The 16,068-nt window shown below is 46.7% G+C and overlaps 1 protein-coding gene across 2 annotated transcripts in view; it reads left to right on the forward strand.

The window, feature by feature from the left end:
• The window catches only part of PTDSS1 (phosphatidylserine synthase 1), a 59,966-nt gene that overhangs the window by 18,933 nt on the left and 24,965 nt on the right, over positions 1-16,068 (forward strand). For both annotated transcript variants that reach the window (XM_072949483.1, XM_072949484.1), the window contains 3 exons: positions 5,533-5,577; positions 8,268-8,392; positions 14,366-14,524. In XM_072949483.1, coding sequence (XP_072805584.1) covers positions 5,533-5,577; positions 8,268-8,392; positions 14,366-14,524 — 329 coding nt within the window. The remainder of the gene's footprint in view (positions 1-5,532; positions 5,578-8,267; positions 8,393-14,365; positions 14,525-16,068) is intronic.

Below are 16,068 nucleotides of genomic sequence, written 5' to 3' on the forward strand. Positions count from 1 at the left end.
TGTTTGTCTTTCAGCCTCATCTGATTTCTCTAAGCTAATAAGATCGTGCTGACCACCTCTCCTTGAGGTGTGAAGGTGATCCAGAGAAGGTTCATTGTCTTCTAAATTTAAAAGAAAAAAAAAGGTTATCATCTCCCCCTATTCTCTGTCTCCTGCTCCACTACTTTTTCTTATAAAAAAAAATTCTTAGGTCTAAACTTTGCTTAGAGATAATTTCATTCACCTTTTCTAGGTTTTTCCTAGTGGAATTTCAACTTTCACATAATAATCATCAAATATCTCACAATTTCATTTGTCAATTATACCTCATAAAGCTGAAAAAAAATCATAGAGAGAAGAGGCAGACTGAGAAGGCCCGAGGGCCCAGGTGGGCAGCTGTCGGAGAGGCAGCTTCTGACTCTGGTTGAAAGGCTTCTGCCTCCCTTGGTTGGTCCCTGGAACTCGGTTATTCATGGATATGACAATAGTTTGCTGGCAAGTCAAGCTGTGATCTTAGTTTTTGATTTCTGAGGAAGTATTTTAAATGCTAGCTCTCTCATGTCAAAGATGTTGGGTTTCTATTTCTTTTGAAATCAAACTTGCTCTTTGTATCTGATTGAAAATGACGTATTCTGGGCACAGGGACTGAATGGGAAGAAAAATACAAAATAGGTAGCTTCTCGTTGTGCCTTGTAAGGAAACCACAGTCGTGAACAAAACCAGGGCTTGTTTCTTCATCACCGCCCTAGGGTGCCTCCCCCACCTCTCCTGCGTAACCGAAGACCCAGGCTCTTCCAGGCAGCTTTTACCAAATCAGAAATAGAGAACAGACACAAAGCACACCGGGAGATGGAGCACCCCTATTCCTGAGCATGACCCTGGGCAGAGGAAGAGCCTGGGAAAATGGCAAGGTCTGTGGGAAGGCACGGGGATAAGGTAAACGCTCCTGTTACTGGATTCAGGTCCAGCTTGCTCGCCGCTCAAAAATGAATACTCGAGAGAGTCAAATATTGGTAGAAAGGAAAGTTGCTTTTCATCAGAATGCCGGCAGGCTGGGGAGATGGTAGCCTCAGTGACCACAAAAAACAACTCCCAAGCTTCTGCTCAGCCATGAACGTTTTAAAGGGAGAAGGAGAAGTCATCTTGGTTCATCACTGAGATGGGGCAGCAGACTCACAGCCACGTCCCACTGGTGCAGGCTTGCCCATGCCTCGTGCTCTTTGCTTGGATGCTGTCTTGCTTACACAGTTTCTCTGCAAGGTTGCTGAAGGGGAAGCTCGGGAAGAGATCTGGCCATTGGTCATCTGTTACTTATTCTCCATGTCTGCTGCTTTGATCTAAGGAAAGAACCAACAGGTTAGGCAAGGAATTATGTGATCACAAGGTTTTAAAGGTGTGCGGGGGAGGGGGGCCAGAGATGAGTCAAGCGTGGGGCTGGCCTGGCTTACAGTTAGTGACAAGACAAAGGAGCCTCCTGCAGAGAGCTCTTTCCTGCCAAAAGCTGCTTAAGAATCCCGCCTTGTCAGAGTATCATTCCATTTCTATGGGATAATGGACAAAGATCTGCTTAATGTAACTTCTTGATACTGACACAGGGTGCCGTATCTTAGACTGGAAGATGTTGAGCTGGGTCTGTAGCATCTGTTTGCTGACAGTTGCAGTTGCCCACTTACATATACAGGTGGGACAAGCTACAATTATTTTGATACCCACAAAGATATAGGTTATTATGAGCAATCGTGTTAATTCCGCTCCCTTAAGGCCAGTTCTTGGAATTGTGCTGGCCATCCACTCAGTGCCACTCATGATGGAGCAGCCTGTGTCATGGCTGCAGTCTGGTCATCGTGCAGTCAGCTTTTCCCCTCTGGTGGCAATTAACGGTATCTATAAAACAACTCAGGAATGTGCATCGGATACTGAATCTGTGACTCTCTTGTCCTGATCATTAGCCACTTAAGCTTGCTTTCTGGTGGCTCAGGGAGGCCTGAAAGATTTCAGCTTTTCTGCAGACAAGAGGCAGGGCATGTAGTTGACCAAGTCTTTATGCTTGGAGGGGCCCCGGAGGGTTCTGCCCCATTCTGTTCCAGGAAAGCTATACGTGGTATGCATACACCTGGGCAGGTAGATGCTGTAGGAAGCATGGCTTTAAAGGTGACTTGACGGGAGTAGCCAAGTCTGAGTGACCTAGGGAGCGTAAGCATCAAGGTTTATTGTCCAGGAAAACGCTAGCCTTATCCTTGATATTTTAAGAGCAAAATAGTATATTTTTAGCAATATTATTGTCTTTGATGGTAAAGATGCTCCTCGTGGTGAGTAATGTTCCTGGAATGTACTTTCTGAATATACTACATGAAAGCATTCAGAGTTTCTTCTCGAAAGAAGTGGACAGATTTGATGACTGAAGTAAGGCCTGGATTGGGTTTTAAAATTAGCTACTGAAAGGTCACCTGACATTCCAGGGCCTTATCTCGCCTTTTGTAGGCAAAAGTGATTCATCCCCACCTCCCTGGTCCAGGGCAGGGCACCACGGTGCTCTGCTGTCTCTTCTGAAACCCACCACATCAAATTTCTTTCTCAGATCAAATGCAAGGCAGAAAGGATAGCTTTAAAAAATTCTATTTTATGAGAAACATTTATGATGTAATATTATGATGTGTAAGTGGGATATCTGGAGAAGAGAGGAAAAAATTCAGTAAGGGTAAGACAAGGTAAGACTTTAAAAAGCCAAACTGCAGTGCAATAAGATGAAGTTGCTCTTTCCAGCTCTGGAACACCTGTCTGTCTCAGGAATCACAGCTGGGCAGAGAGAAACGCCCTGGGGCTGAAGCAGTTACCTGCTAGATTAAGGAGGGGCCCCCGCCAATCCCAGATTCCTGGACCACCCCATCCTCTTCACTCTGGAGCACACTGCTTAGGGGCAGACAAGAAAGGGCTGAGTCCCGTGTTCAGAAGGCTGCTCATGGGCTGAAGACCACTTTGGAGGCCTTTCTGCTGGTCGATGCGAGGGAACTTGTGTCAGGCCCCTGCCCTCTCCCTGGTCCTTCCCGACTTTCCTGAACTTGCTTAGCAGTTCCACGTCACAGCAGCTCTAAACACCACCCACTAGCTTGCTTCTCTGCGCTCACTTTCCTGGCCCGGAGACGGTCCTGGCTCAGACCCTCAACTCCTCCCCTGTTCTCTCCTCCTCCTGAGTTGGCCCAGTTCTGAGAGTTGATGGGAAAGTCCAGATGGGCTCTCAGACCGGAGGTGGAGTCCTGTGAGTGGTGGGATGCTGGGCAAATTCCTTGTGGCCCCATGTCTCTATCTGTGAAATGGGAATGATGGTAGCGCCCTGTCAGGAGAACTAAGATAATGTGTGGGCCTCTCATCTCCCCACCTGCTACATGGTACGGGCTCAGGAAAATAGCCCTGACTAGTATAACTGCTCTTGAGAGTAACACTGTGTATGTTGGTTGGGCATGGCATTCTGTTGCAAGGCAAATAATAGATAAAGTTTTAGTGTCATCTTACAAGAGGAAACTATAGAGAAAGTTGGGGTCCCCTGTTATGTCTGAAGAGTTAATTCAGTAGTTTGGATGAAGGACTATTTGCAAGTCAGACAGCTGTTGTAATACAGAAATCCTTCCTGGTGACAAGTTGGGCCATTAACCTAATATCAGTGAAGAAGAGCATTTGGAGAAGACATTTACTTAAAAGATGACAATTTGAACCATCAGTTTTCCAGTAATTTTCGAAGAAAATTCTTAGGTTATGGTACCAGGAGAGGATTCTGGTTTCTATGCTTCTCTGTGCCTTTTTTGAGGGGTGGGGGGAAGCAGCTGAGTTAAAAGATTACAGGTATTCCTTGCTGTCCGAGCTTTTGCTGTCAGAACTCAGAAATGGAACGGGAACAGATAAACTTTTAGACAAACCCCCACTGACTGAGCTCTCACTTCTTTTACTCAGACACCAGTTTAATTTGGATAAAGCAGAGTCCCTCACAAACGTACCTCATCTTCTGAACTCTCACCATCTAAACTCAGCAACTGGGTAGATTCAGATGATAGGGGATGTTTGTAACTGATATGCTTAATAGGAGTTTGATTCATCCAAAGACAGCAGTTAGAATGTGTTTCAATGTAGTCTTTTTAAGAAGAGATGGGTGGTACAGAATGAGTTCCAGAATAAAAATTATATTGCAACATTTGCTTCAGAGAGGATTCCTGCTTGCAAGCAAGGGAAGCTGACTGAGGATGCAGAAGCCTGCCACAGGATATCGACAGGCTCTGGGAATCATAGGAGGGCTTGGAAACTGGCCCCCGGCTCATCTTCTAGAACTGGCACATCAACCAGAACTGGTCTAATGAGTGAGCATTGGCTCTGGTCTGTCCCACTGCCATTTCTGCAGCAAACCCTAATAGAACTGTCTCCACCACAGTCACCAGTGCCGCCTTCACCAGTGGAGGAGTGCCACCTCCCCACGACTGTCCCAGCTGGCCGGGGCCAGAGGGAGAAGGGGAGAGGAGAGCACTGCATACTTCCCTCCACTGCCACCAGCTCCTGATGTTGTACTGAAGGACTGGGCCCCAGCTATAAAGGAGGCTGGGCAGTAAGCTCTGGCATCCCTCCTGGAGACAGGGGACTCCTAACGCCGGAAATCCTCCAAGTGCAGGAAGGCTATTCCAAAGGCACCAGCAGCCCCAAATAGGTCAGGTGCCGCCCCAGAGCCGTGGGGTCAGTGTTTGTGAGCCATAACCGTTAAGTGGGTGGGAAATCAATGTAATGGATCAAGGCTCAGCTTACTTGCTTTCTTCTTCTATTCCTTTTTTTAAAAATGAAATAAAATAGAAGACAGAGTATGGTTGTATCACTTGTAGTAAGCGTAAGTTTCATTCTGTGAAACTTCTGTTTCCACTGTGTCCAATCTACATGGGAGTATCTGAGCTGGGTTGCCATGTCAAAGGTATTTCCCCACAGGTCATGATCAGAAGCCCCTGCAGCAGCGTGTTTCAGTGCTCCAGGGGGTTGCTTTCAGTCTCCCTCCCCGCCTTACTTGTTTTCCAGGCACAGTAGTTCTCTCATTGTCAGTTCATCAGAATGTCTCTCCCTCTCCCCTCCCCCATCTCTCTCTTTTCCTCCTGCCCCTCTCCCCCCTCCCCCTCCAACAGGATTTCCAGAACACCTTTCCCTGGAGCTCCTGGGGAGCTGTGAGGTTTCTTGTTAGGGTACAAGTTAAGTATTACATACAGTTACAGGGTGGCCTGGTAACCTACTCACTGTTTTAACATCATTTCCATGGGGAATTATGGTCTGAGTCCTTAAAACAAAGCTTTTTTTAGCTTTTCCTTAAAAAAAAAAAAACAACCTTGGTTGTGGAGCTTGGCACCTGTTACAATTGTAGGAATGGTTGTTGCAGTGTGGATAAAACATTTCAACCTAGACTTTGACCTCAGAGTATTTATATTGAAAAAAATTTAGCAGTCAAGAGCTTTTTTTAACCCTTTATCTCTATGTCTTTGTTTTTGTCTTTGTTTGAAACTGATCTGTTCTGACCTTGTAATGTTATCTCTGCAGGTCCATTTACTCGACCTCATCCGGCCTTGTGGCGAATGGTTTTTGGTAAGTTTCCCATTGATGGATTTTAAAAAATCCATTCTGCTTAAGAAAAAAATCTTTATCTGTGTATTTTTATAGCAGTTTTCCTTTCCACTCTACTGTAAAACTTTCCCTTTTTGGTGTTGCTGATACCAATTTTTAGTTGAAATGCTTTGCCACAAAATAAAGTGCTTGGTGGCAGCTTGAATTCTCGTACATGTGAACTGTTTCATCCCCACCTGCCCGCTTCGCACCCTGTGGTCTGTTAAAGCTGATGGGATTTGACGTGAGGGAAAGTGGTTTCTTGCTGTAGCTCTTTGCTAGTTCAAGTTCACGTGCGTCGTTTGAGCACGTTTGTCTTGTCAGCATCCGGGAGAGTCTGAAAGCCCAGCCATCTCCCCAGTGCTGGGAATGGGAAAGAAGTCTTAGCAGAGAGCCCTGATTTGAACTGAGGTTTAGTGATAAGCATCTTGTATAAACACTGGACATCTTGTGTTTACTCGATTTCTAGTCCAAATAGTGGATTTAAAGCGTATCTTCAAAACTTCAGCTATTGGCTTTCCTCTTACCTAAATCATCATCACGTAAATTATTTGAAGTTCAGAAAATTTCATCTTATGCAAAAGGATCCTAAAAATGGAAATTTTGCTCATGCTTGCCAATTCTTCTTTCACCCTTCAGAGATCATAGGTAAATCTCACTGAATTTAGTGGCGAACCTTGGCCACTCAGCAGTTGTTCACTGAAGCCCTCTGCGTGGGTGGTAGGTGCCCTGGCCCTGAGACTGCAGTGGGAGGGGCCCCCGGGACAGAGGGCAGCTACCGCAAACACACTCTGAAACAAATCAATAGTCCAAAAATAGCAGATGTCACTCAGTGTTAGGAAGTTTATTAAAACCATGAGAGGCAACAGTGACTAAGCCCCCTTGAAGGAAGGGGGCTTAAGCAAGAAACCCCTCTGCAAAGAAGGATCCAGGCATGCAAAGATATGGAGGGAGGCCAGGCAAGACTACCGAAGTAGGAATTTCTACCCAGCTGGAAAGGGCTTTGTGTGTCCCTGGCCAGTGTGGCTGGAGTGCGGCAAGGCCCGGGAGTAGTGAGAGAGGCAGGGTGGCACGGATGGAACCCCGCAGAGCTTGTGAGGGCAGGGGAAGTCATGCGGGAGGTTTTTTTTTTTGCAGAGAAGTGCATGATTTATTTACATTTCTTAAAAGATAGTCCTGGTTGCATTATACTTATAGCTCATGGAATTAATATTGCTGCTAAAGTTATAAGATATACCTAGTTGGCTGCATCTGAGTTTTTCCTACTTCACATGGTCCGTCGTATAAGTAATGAGCAGCTGTATTTCTTCCGTGGGGTCATGGAACCCTCTGAGAACCTGATGAGGACTATATGCACATGCTCGCACATGCACACAGTTCTGCCCATTGTATCTGGGGCTTCAGGGATGTTGAAGCCCCCCATGAGCCCCAGCTTAAGAACCCCTGCCCCACAGATACTTTCTCTCTGCCTTAAAATCATTACTTCAAAAGGATCATAATAAAAAGTTTATAGTGGGAAGAGTTTGAAGTGAAAAGCTGTAAAAGTAGCTGGTACCTAAGTTCAAACCTGAGAAGGTTCTCACACCAGCTTGCCTAATGTGCACGCATGCTCCCTGGGCCCTGGGGTGCACGACTGAGTCGGCCCCCGAGCACCGAGGGCCGGGAGAGGCCCCCTCATTGGAACCCCTGGGTTGTTGCCGCTACAGGGGATTTCATTCCATCTGTGGACGTTCTCTCCTCTGGAGCAGCTCCCTGGGGATTGGTGCCCAGCCAAGTCTGGATGGGGTACTGTGATCCAAGGTCATTTGTATCACAGCGTCCAGACGTCCTACTTAAACACGTCCATTCTAGCAGGCTCGACAGGAAGGGAAGTGGCGAAGCCCTGCTGGTTGGTTTCCAAGCCTTTCTGAACTGTGTTTACAGGCTTTTGCCTTCTTAGAATAGACTGTCAACTCCCTTTTTCAAACAACTTGGGGTGATTATTAGGATACTGATGGCAATGTGATGTGACAGTAATGTCATGCCCGAAAGGGCTCACCTGGGGTGTCAGGTGAGGATGAGTGACCCTGGGCCACCTCTCACCTCTTACACCTGTCACTACCCCAGACTGGCCCGTCCACCTGCTGGCTTGCCCACCTCCAGTCTACTCTCTACACAGTGGCCAGAATTCGTTTTGTGAAATGTTACCTAGCTCATCTTATTTCCCTATCTGAAACCCATCAAATGCTCCTCCTCTGACTTAAGATCGAGTCTGCGGTCTTCAGTGTGGCCCTGAGCTGTGACCATCACTTCATAGCCGCCTTGCTCCATTCACCTTCTTGCCAGCACCACAGCCACATGGCAGCTCCTAGACCTCTCATCCCAGGGACCTGCCTGTCTTCTCTGCCTGCATCCACTCCTCCGCCCACACCCACAGCCACGCCCATGGTCTGCCGCTCCTTCAGCTCTCAGCTCCAGCACCATTTCTCAGAGATTGTTACTGACTCCTTCATCTGAATTGGGACCATGTGTCAGACTCTCGTCAAAGGAAAGGCCGCTTGTAACGGGGGTGTCCACAGCCCAGGTTGCAATATCAGTGTCTGCTTTTGGCTCTACGTGAGTGGAATCCGATGTGTGTCGTGTGTCTGATACCCGATCGCTCTCACATAGGGGGATGTTCTTGTTTCCCCCAGGACTCAGCGTGCTCTACTTCCTGTTCCTGGTGTTCCTGCTCTTCCTGAACTTCGAGCAGGTGAAATCCATCATGTACTGGCTGGACCCCAATCTTCGATACGCCACCAGGGAAGCCGACATCATGGTACGTCCTCGTCAGCTGTCTCCGAGAGAAACTGGTAGACTCCTGGGTGTAGTAGGAGGCGGTTGACTTCCCATTTTAAATTGGTCCTTCTCCCTGTTTCCCACGTAGAGATCTAAAAACCAGGTCCCTGGGCAGGTTGGTGCGGTGCGTGGTGTCGTGAGTGACACAGTCCCGGGGACTGAATCCTGCTGGAGCAAAGGGGGTGGAAGGAAGAGCGTGCACGTTACACCAGGCAGCCATGGCGTGAATTCTGCCTCTGTCACTTGTAAGCTCTGGAACTTTGGGCCATGAACTTGTTAGCCTGTTCCCTTTTTGGTAAAGTGAAGTAATACTTATTTGGGGAGTTTACTGTGAACTAAGTGAAGGCCTCCACGGTGCCTCGCACCCAGCAGGTCCTCAGTGACGGCAGCGCCTCTGCTCCCCAGCTCCGGCCCCGATGCCGTGACTCCTCCCGCCAGCCTGCCAGGAAGGGGCCGGTTGTAGTGATGTCAGCCATTTCATTCATTATTTTTATTAAACCACTGCAAATGATTTTACTCTCGGCTAAAACTCTGTACTTTGGCCTTCAGTGAAGAGGCTATTTTATACTGTAGTATTGTTCCTTTCCTTTTTTACTTTTTTTTTTTTTTTAAGGAGGCACTGGGGATTGAACCCAAGACCTCGTACATGCTAAGCATGCACCCTACCACTGAGCTATACACACCCCTCCCCAACTTTTTTTTTAATTCTTTAAAGTGCCTAACATTTAGTGCAGATTGAAAAAAGGCCTAGTGATGATCAGAAAAGAAAGGGCATCTGGGCCGTAGATGGGTCCTTGTTCAACAAACGAAGAAGCAGTACAGAAAAACTTAATTAAAAGTTCAAGAAGTGATCATTCTCACATAGTTAAAATTGCTCAGACCCTTCTTGGAATGGTGTTCCCAGATTTTCTCTTTTAACTTTTATAAAGGATACACTAAAGGCAAAAATAAGAATGTCAGAAAGTATTTAAAAGTCTCAAGCCTGTCTTGGAGTTCCTTACTCTGAGGAGGAGAATGCTGCAGGGTGATTTACAGCTGATAAGGATGCTGAAGATGATGGTCATGGTGAGGGTGGTAGCGGCTGCTGGGTGTGGGTTGTCTGCCCTGCCAGGCCCTGTGCTGAGTGTTGCATGTGCAGTCTATGTATTAATATTCCCTCTTTACTGAGGAGGAGTTAGAAGCTTAAAATAAGATCCCTTTAGGTCCAAAACCTATACTTTCCCTTAAGACTGTGCCTTAGGCGTATGGTTATAATAACAAGTGTTAGGCACTCGTTGCAGCCATATGAAATAGAGACTGGGAGGAGGATGGCCCTGATTATATCCCCCCACAGTTTTCCTGGACTTCTAAGCAAAGTTGGTCGTATTATGAAGTAAACGAACTTGCGGGCAGGTTTGCTGGTGTGTCTCTTGGTCCTGCTCTCGCAGCCGGTGGGAGGAGGTTGAATCTAATTATAGTTGGATATCCACCTTCCTTAGGAACCTGACATCACAGGGACATCTGATTGTCACAATTACAGCCCTCGAAGAGCTGAAACTGGTGTTTAAAATCTAGTTCTCAAGGATTGGCTAATTCTTTCTTGCCAAGCAAAGCCAAGTCTGAGGCTGTTTTCAGCTTCCAGAGTTGCAGCTGGTGCTAGACCAGCCCCAGTCTTCTCTTTCTCTCATCCCTCGTCGCTTTTTACTTCCTTCAAGTCATCTTTCACAGTTCTAAGAACCTGTTCATTGATGGCTCTAGAGAAACGACTTCCCTTTTTAGACCTCGTTGGAAGGACAAGTACCCTTATGCAAGACAAACGCCTGTAGTTCCTTGGACCCTCTGCCTTCCCTGTTTCTTCAGCTGCCACCTGTCCCTAATCCCATCAGGCTCTGGTCCAGGCCTGGTATCGTACTTTGAAATTCAGACCCCCTTTCCCCTTAGAGTTAATGTTATGGAGGGAGGGCATAGCTCAGTGGTAGAGTGCGTGCTTTGGCATGCACGAGGTCCTGGGTTCAATCCTCAGTACCTCCATTAAAAAAACAAGCAAGTAAATAAAACTAATTTCCTCCCTCCACTAAATAAAAGTTTTTTTTTTTAAGAGTTATTAATAGTATAAATAGGGTTTGGGGCCATTGAAATCCTGTTAGAGGCAGTCTTTTGTCTTATTGTCTGGAAAGTTTGCTATATTCATTAGTATTTATTCTAAAATATGTGTTCTAAGCTTCAGACGAGCTTTCAGCACCCATCTGATTTGTAACTTGGCATGTCTGAAGCAGCGGTCTTCGGTTTAGTGAACACTCACCGAGCTCTTCCTGTGTGCTAGACGCCGTGCTGGTGGCAGTGGGGGAAAGGGAGGCCCGCCTCCTGTCCTCCCGGAGCTGAGAATCGACAAGAAGGCAAATTAAAGAAATAAGGGTTGGCTCTTTTTCCAAGAGAGTTGTCTGAGACAACTTCAACAGTTTTTTTTTTTAAATGTTATCAACACATGCCCAGTCTTGTTTCATTCCACCCTCCGCCCCCTACACACACACATCTTGGATTATTTTGAAGCAGTTCTCAGACATTATATTGAAATATATGGACTTTTTTTTAACATAACCACAATGGCATTTGCAACTGCTTAAAATTAACAGTATGCAGTCAGTGTTGTAAAGGTTTTTTTTACAGTTGATTTGTTCAGATTAGGATCCAGACAAGGTCCCCATACTGCATGTGCTGCACCTCTTACATCTCTTCATCTGTAGTCCCTCTGGCCCTTTTGTTAACCTCGAAGTTTATTTGTCAGAGAACCCACATTCTTTATTCTCTGGAGCTTCTTGTGTCTGGATTTTGCAGCTCGCATGTGCGGGGTGTTGTTAGCATCTCTCTCTGTCCTCCAGAATTTCCTGTAACCTGGAAGTTACAGATGAAGAGGCTAGAGGGGGATCCAGATTCCGGTGCAGTTTCCGTGGCAGGCTGCTCACAGGGGCTGCTGTGCTTCACACTGGGAGCCGCACGATGTCTAGGTGTCTCTCTTCTGATAACGTTAAGCTTGACCATAGGGTCTGCAGGTCAGCATCACTTGTAAGATGCAGCATCGATTACAGGCATAACTGCTGGGAAGGGAGAAAAGGAACCTTGCATTATGTATGCACCGAACGTAAGATGTGGAAGTACCTACCCAATTCTCAAAATGCTGCAGTGTGAAAAGCTGCATCAGAATCAAGAAGGCATCGTGATTTCAGTATGGAGTGCAGTGCGGTAAAGAAAAAGAAATGGGTGCTACAGGAACTTATAAAAGAGACCCAGTCTAGTCTGGGAGGTCAGGGAACGCTTCTGTGAAGGGCGGGTGTATAAGCTGACAACTGGAAAATGCGTGGGAATTAGCCAGGCAGAGTGGGAGTAGTGGGTGGAGGCCACTGTTCAGGAGGAGGAACACACAGCCTGTGTGGAGCCCCAGCCTGGGGCTCAGGGGTCAGTCAGGAGGAAGGTGGGCAGGGATAAGGGGCAGAGGAGGGCAGTCCTGAGGCTGGGGAGCAGTTAGGGTCACACCGTAAGTGTAATAGAAGACTGGAGGTTTATAAGCAGAGGAGTTACATGATCTCCACTGGTGCTCCAGCGGGTCAATAACTATTACCCCATCTCCAGTCGAGTTGGGAAACAGGTTTTTAAAAGTGCGAAATATCAGCTGACTTCTTCTGGGTTACAGCTCAGTGGCGCCAGTGGCCTTAGACCTGGGCCATGTGACCTTGCTCATCCTCCGCCCTGTTAGTCAGGCTTCTGCTCCCCTGGACCATCCACAACTGTGGGCTGCTTCCCACAGGGCAGAGCCTAACTCACAAAACTTCCTTCAAGATTGAGGGAGGACCCTGTGCTGTCTGTAGGCAAATAGTTTCCAAAGAGAGGACCCAAAAGAGGGCGGAGTACACGTGTTCTTTCTGCTTCTGAGGTCACCGCCTTACCCAGGGAGGAGTGAGTGAGAGAGTGGGGCAAGAGGCCTGGAGATTCTTGCCCCACCAGACACACACACCCACAGTCACCTGATACACAATCTGCAAAATCATTTTGGTCACAGAGAATCAGTCACAGAGAGACCAGTTAAAATCTTAATCTGATCTTAATCAGTCTTAAACTAGAGGTGGGTAGTCAGGTACTTATCACAGCATCATCTGTACTTTTCATCAAAAACCTTGGGGAGGATAATGAACAGGGTCTGGAATCTGGTTAAGTGTTGGGCAAGCATGGGAGAGAGTGGAGCCACCTGGGTAAGCCGTTGACCCGTCGCAGGTGATAGAATTTCTCCTTACCACCTGCTATTCCGGCCTCCCCCGGCCCGGCTCCCCTGCCGGGCTCTGACCCCAGGTGTCCTCGTTTCATGCCTCTTCCTCCCACTTCCAGGGTTGTGCCTCCATGTGCGGCTCCTCAGCTGCATTAAACTGCAGTGTCCTGCGTCCCTCTCACGACCAGGACCTCAGGAGCTTCTGGACGTGATCATTGGCAAATTTGTTCTTGGTGGTTATAATGCCAACAGACAAGTTTCCAAAGTGCCTTTCTGTACACTGAAACACAGAACTATTCTCATAGGACAGAGAGGCCTTTAAAAGTGGTCTTCAGCCCGTGAGCAGCCTTCTGAACACAGGACTCAGCCCTTTCTTGTCTACCCCCAAGCAGTGTGCTCCAGAGTAAAGAAGACGAGGGGGTGGTCCAGGAATTTGGGGCTGACCCGGCCGCTCCTTAACCTAACATGCACCTGCTCAGCCCCGGGGTGTTGCTCTCCGTCCGGCTGTGACTCCCGAGACAGGCACGCGTTCTGGAGCTTGGAAGGAGATGCTTCCTCTTACTGCACTGCAGTTTGGCTTTTTTAAGCCTTATCTTGTCTCATCCCTCTTGATTTTTCTCTCTTTTCTCTAGATTTCCCACTCACACATCATAATATCACAGCACGATGTTTCTCAAAAAATGTAATTTTTTAAAATACCCTTTTTGCCTTGCAAATTAAAATGCGTGTGCCCAGAGAATGGTTTCAGAAGTCTGATGTGCTGGGTTTCAGAGGAGACAGCAGAGCACAGGGTGCTCCTTTTGCTTCCTCAGGAAGTATCGTTTCTAGAATTTGAAAATATGCTCTACAGGAATGCTGTCGGCTGGCTGAAATCTTGCCCCTTTCTACCAGCTTAATTTGGGGAACAAGGAATGTGAAGTGTAGAGCTTTCTGAGAAGTGTTGTATTGTCACAGCTACTTTCATAATGAACAGAAATATAAAGAAGTGGATTTAAAGTTATTTTGAAATACATTACAAACAGATAGATACTCAAAATTGAACCAAAATTCTTAAAAGCTTTATAATGTTTTAATATTTAAATTTTGTAATATCTGATACATTTTTGGGTTCGGGGTGGGTAATTCCATTTTCTTCTCATTTCGAAGTTGGATGTTTTAGCTTTTCTTCTTTTCTAATAAAAACATTTTAGGCTTTATATTTTTCTCTAAATTCTGCTTAACTGCATTTCATTATCTTGATATGTAATATTTTTGTTATTCATTTAATACTGAATATATTTTAGATTTCTATTATGATTTCTTTTTTTCACCCCAGGATATTTAGAAATGTGTCGTTTAATTTCTGAACCTCTTGAGATTCTTATGCTTTACTTACTGGGATTCTGTTTATGCTTTTGTTAATAGGTTTTAACACAGTTGCACGTGGCAGGCTGTGTGATACCGTTTCTTTAAGATGGATTAAGCCCTCGAAAAATGATATTGCTTCCCACTTTTACCAAGCTTTTGCCATTCAGAACAAAGCAACGCTGGTTTATAAACTCTAGTATTTATCCATTTTCCCTCAGGTATCTTCAGTTACTAAAACTTAGTTTTATTGGGCAGGACATTCAGTAGTTGTCAAGGTCAATCAGTTCTTTTCGTTAGTTGTCCAAACCCTGGAAGCAAGGTGATTTCCAGAATGTTATTATGAATTGCTTCCCTCTGTGGTTTAAACAGGAGTATGCTGTGAACTGCCACGTCATCACCTGGGAGAGGATTATTAGCCATTTTGATATATTTGCATTTGGACATTTCTGGGGCTGGGCCATGAAGGCCTTGCTGATCCGAAGTTATGGCCTTTGCTGGACAATCAGCATCACGTGGGAGCTGACAGAGGTAAGAAGGGGATATCTGGGCCCTGCAGTGCGGGTCGTGCACATGTAGGAAGAAGGCAGTCTGTCAGTTTAACAGTCAGCTAATCCATTCTCCAGCTCCTGTGGCACCAAAGTATTTAAATCCCTTAGGAATATTTTACACCTTTGTCAAACAAGCAAAAGAAACTCCTTGCTAACTTAAGATCTGGTCTGTCTCAAGTCTGAAAGAGAAACAAATGAAATCAAGCCAAAGATTGAAGTTCAAATCCCAAGCAAGACAATTCAGTGGCAATGAGGACATCTGCTAAGAGGTAGACAGCTGGTTTACCCACTCTCGGTTTCCCGATAAACAGAATTGCGTTTAGAATTAGGAGGGCACCTGGGACATTTTGTCCTTGAAAAATGGACTCCTGTTGTAGCTCAGCTGTCTCAGTAATCACGTTTGTCTCATGTAATGAGTGAGATATTCTTGAAAAGCTATCAGTGAGATGAAATTTCGGGGAACTAGTTCATTTGTTGCTCAGTTATTACATTATTCTTAATCATCCCCAGGGAACAGAAGTTGGCCACACATACAGTTATTTCTCGATGCCAGTCGTTGTCCTGGCCCTAACTTTGAGCAAAGCGTGCCTGTCAGGTACTGGCTTCTGTTAAGTGCCCCTCCTGGCCCTGGAGGGCAGAGGCCCGAGTTCAGGCTGTGGGCAGGGTTGGCGTCTTCTGATGGCTGTGAGAGGGAGCCTGCCCTGGGCCTCTCTCAGCTGCTTGGGGTTTGCTGGCCACCGCTGCTGTTCCTTGGCTTGTAGACACATCACCCCAGGCTCCACCCTCATCTTCTCATGGCCTCCCTGCGTGCGTTCACAGGGTGTTCTTTTTATAAGGACACCAATCATTAGATTGGGGACCCACCCTACTCCAGGACGACCTCATCTTAGCTAATTCCATTTGCAATGACTGTACTTCCAAATAAGCTCACACTATGAGGTATCAGAGGATAGGGCATCCAGCATACGGATTTGGAGGGGACACGATTCCGTCCATCACAGTGCCCACCGCTGTGCATATAGCATCCTGAATCTTCACCACAAACCACAAGGGCAGTGTATGCATATTCCCAGTGTACTGATGGGGACCAGAGCGCAGAGCCAGGAGTGGATTCCGGGTGTGCTTGACCCCAGAGTGCGGCTCGTGCCCCTGCTTCTGTACGACGTTCTCCCTCTGTGACTTCCAGGCATCGTCAGAACCTCACTGCTGTGCGACATGGTGCCAGGGCTGGGCCTCCTGCCCCTTCCTTGCCCTGCTCCTCAGCGTCCCATTGTCCCCAAGTCCAGGCAACTCTCTTTTCTAAACACCTCTCTAATTCAGACCTCTGCCCAACTGGCATCTAGTCCACCAGACTCTCTTATCTGAATTCCTCGTCTCCTCCCTCCACACTTACCTTTTGCCAAAGTGAACCTTTCAGACCTCAACCTGATCTTGTCATTCTACTGAAAACTCTTCAGTTTTGTCCACTGCTCTTAAGACAGAATCCAGGCTTCTGAGCCAGCCTGCGAGGCCCGGGGTTCACTG

This window comes from Vicugna pacos, chromosome 25 (assembly GCF_048564905.1).
Source record: "Vicugna pacos chromosome 25, VicPac4, whole genome shotgun sequence".
Taxonomy (NCBI): Eukaryota; Metazoa; Chordata; class Mammalia; order Artiodactyla; family Camelidae; genus Vicugna; species Vicugna pacos.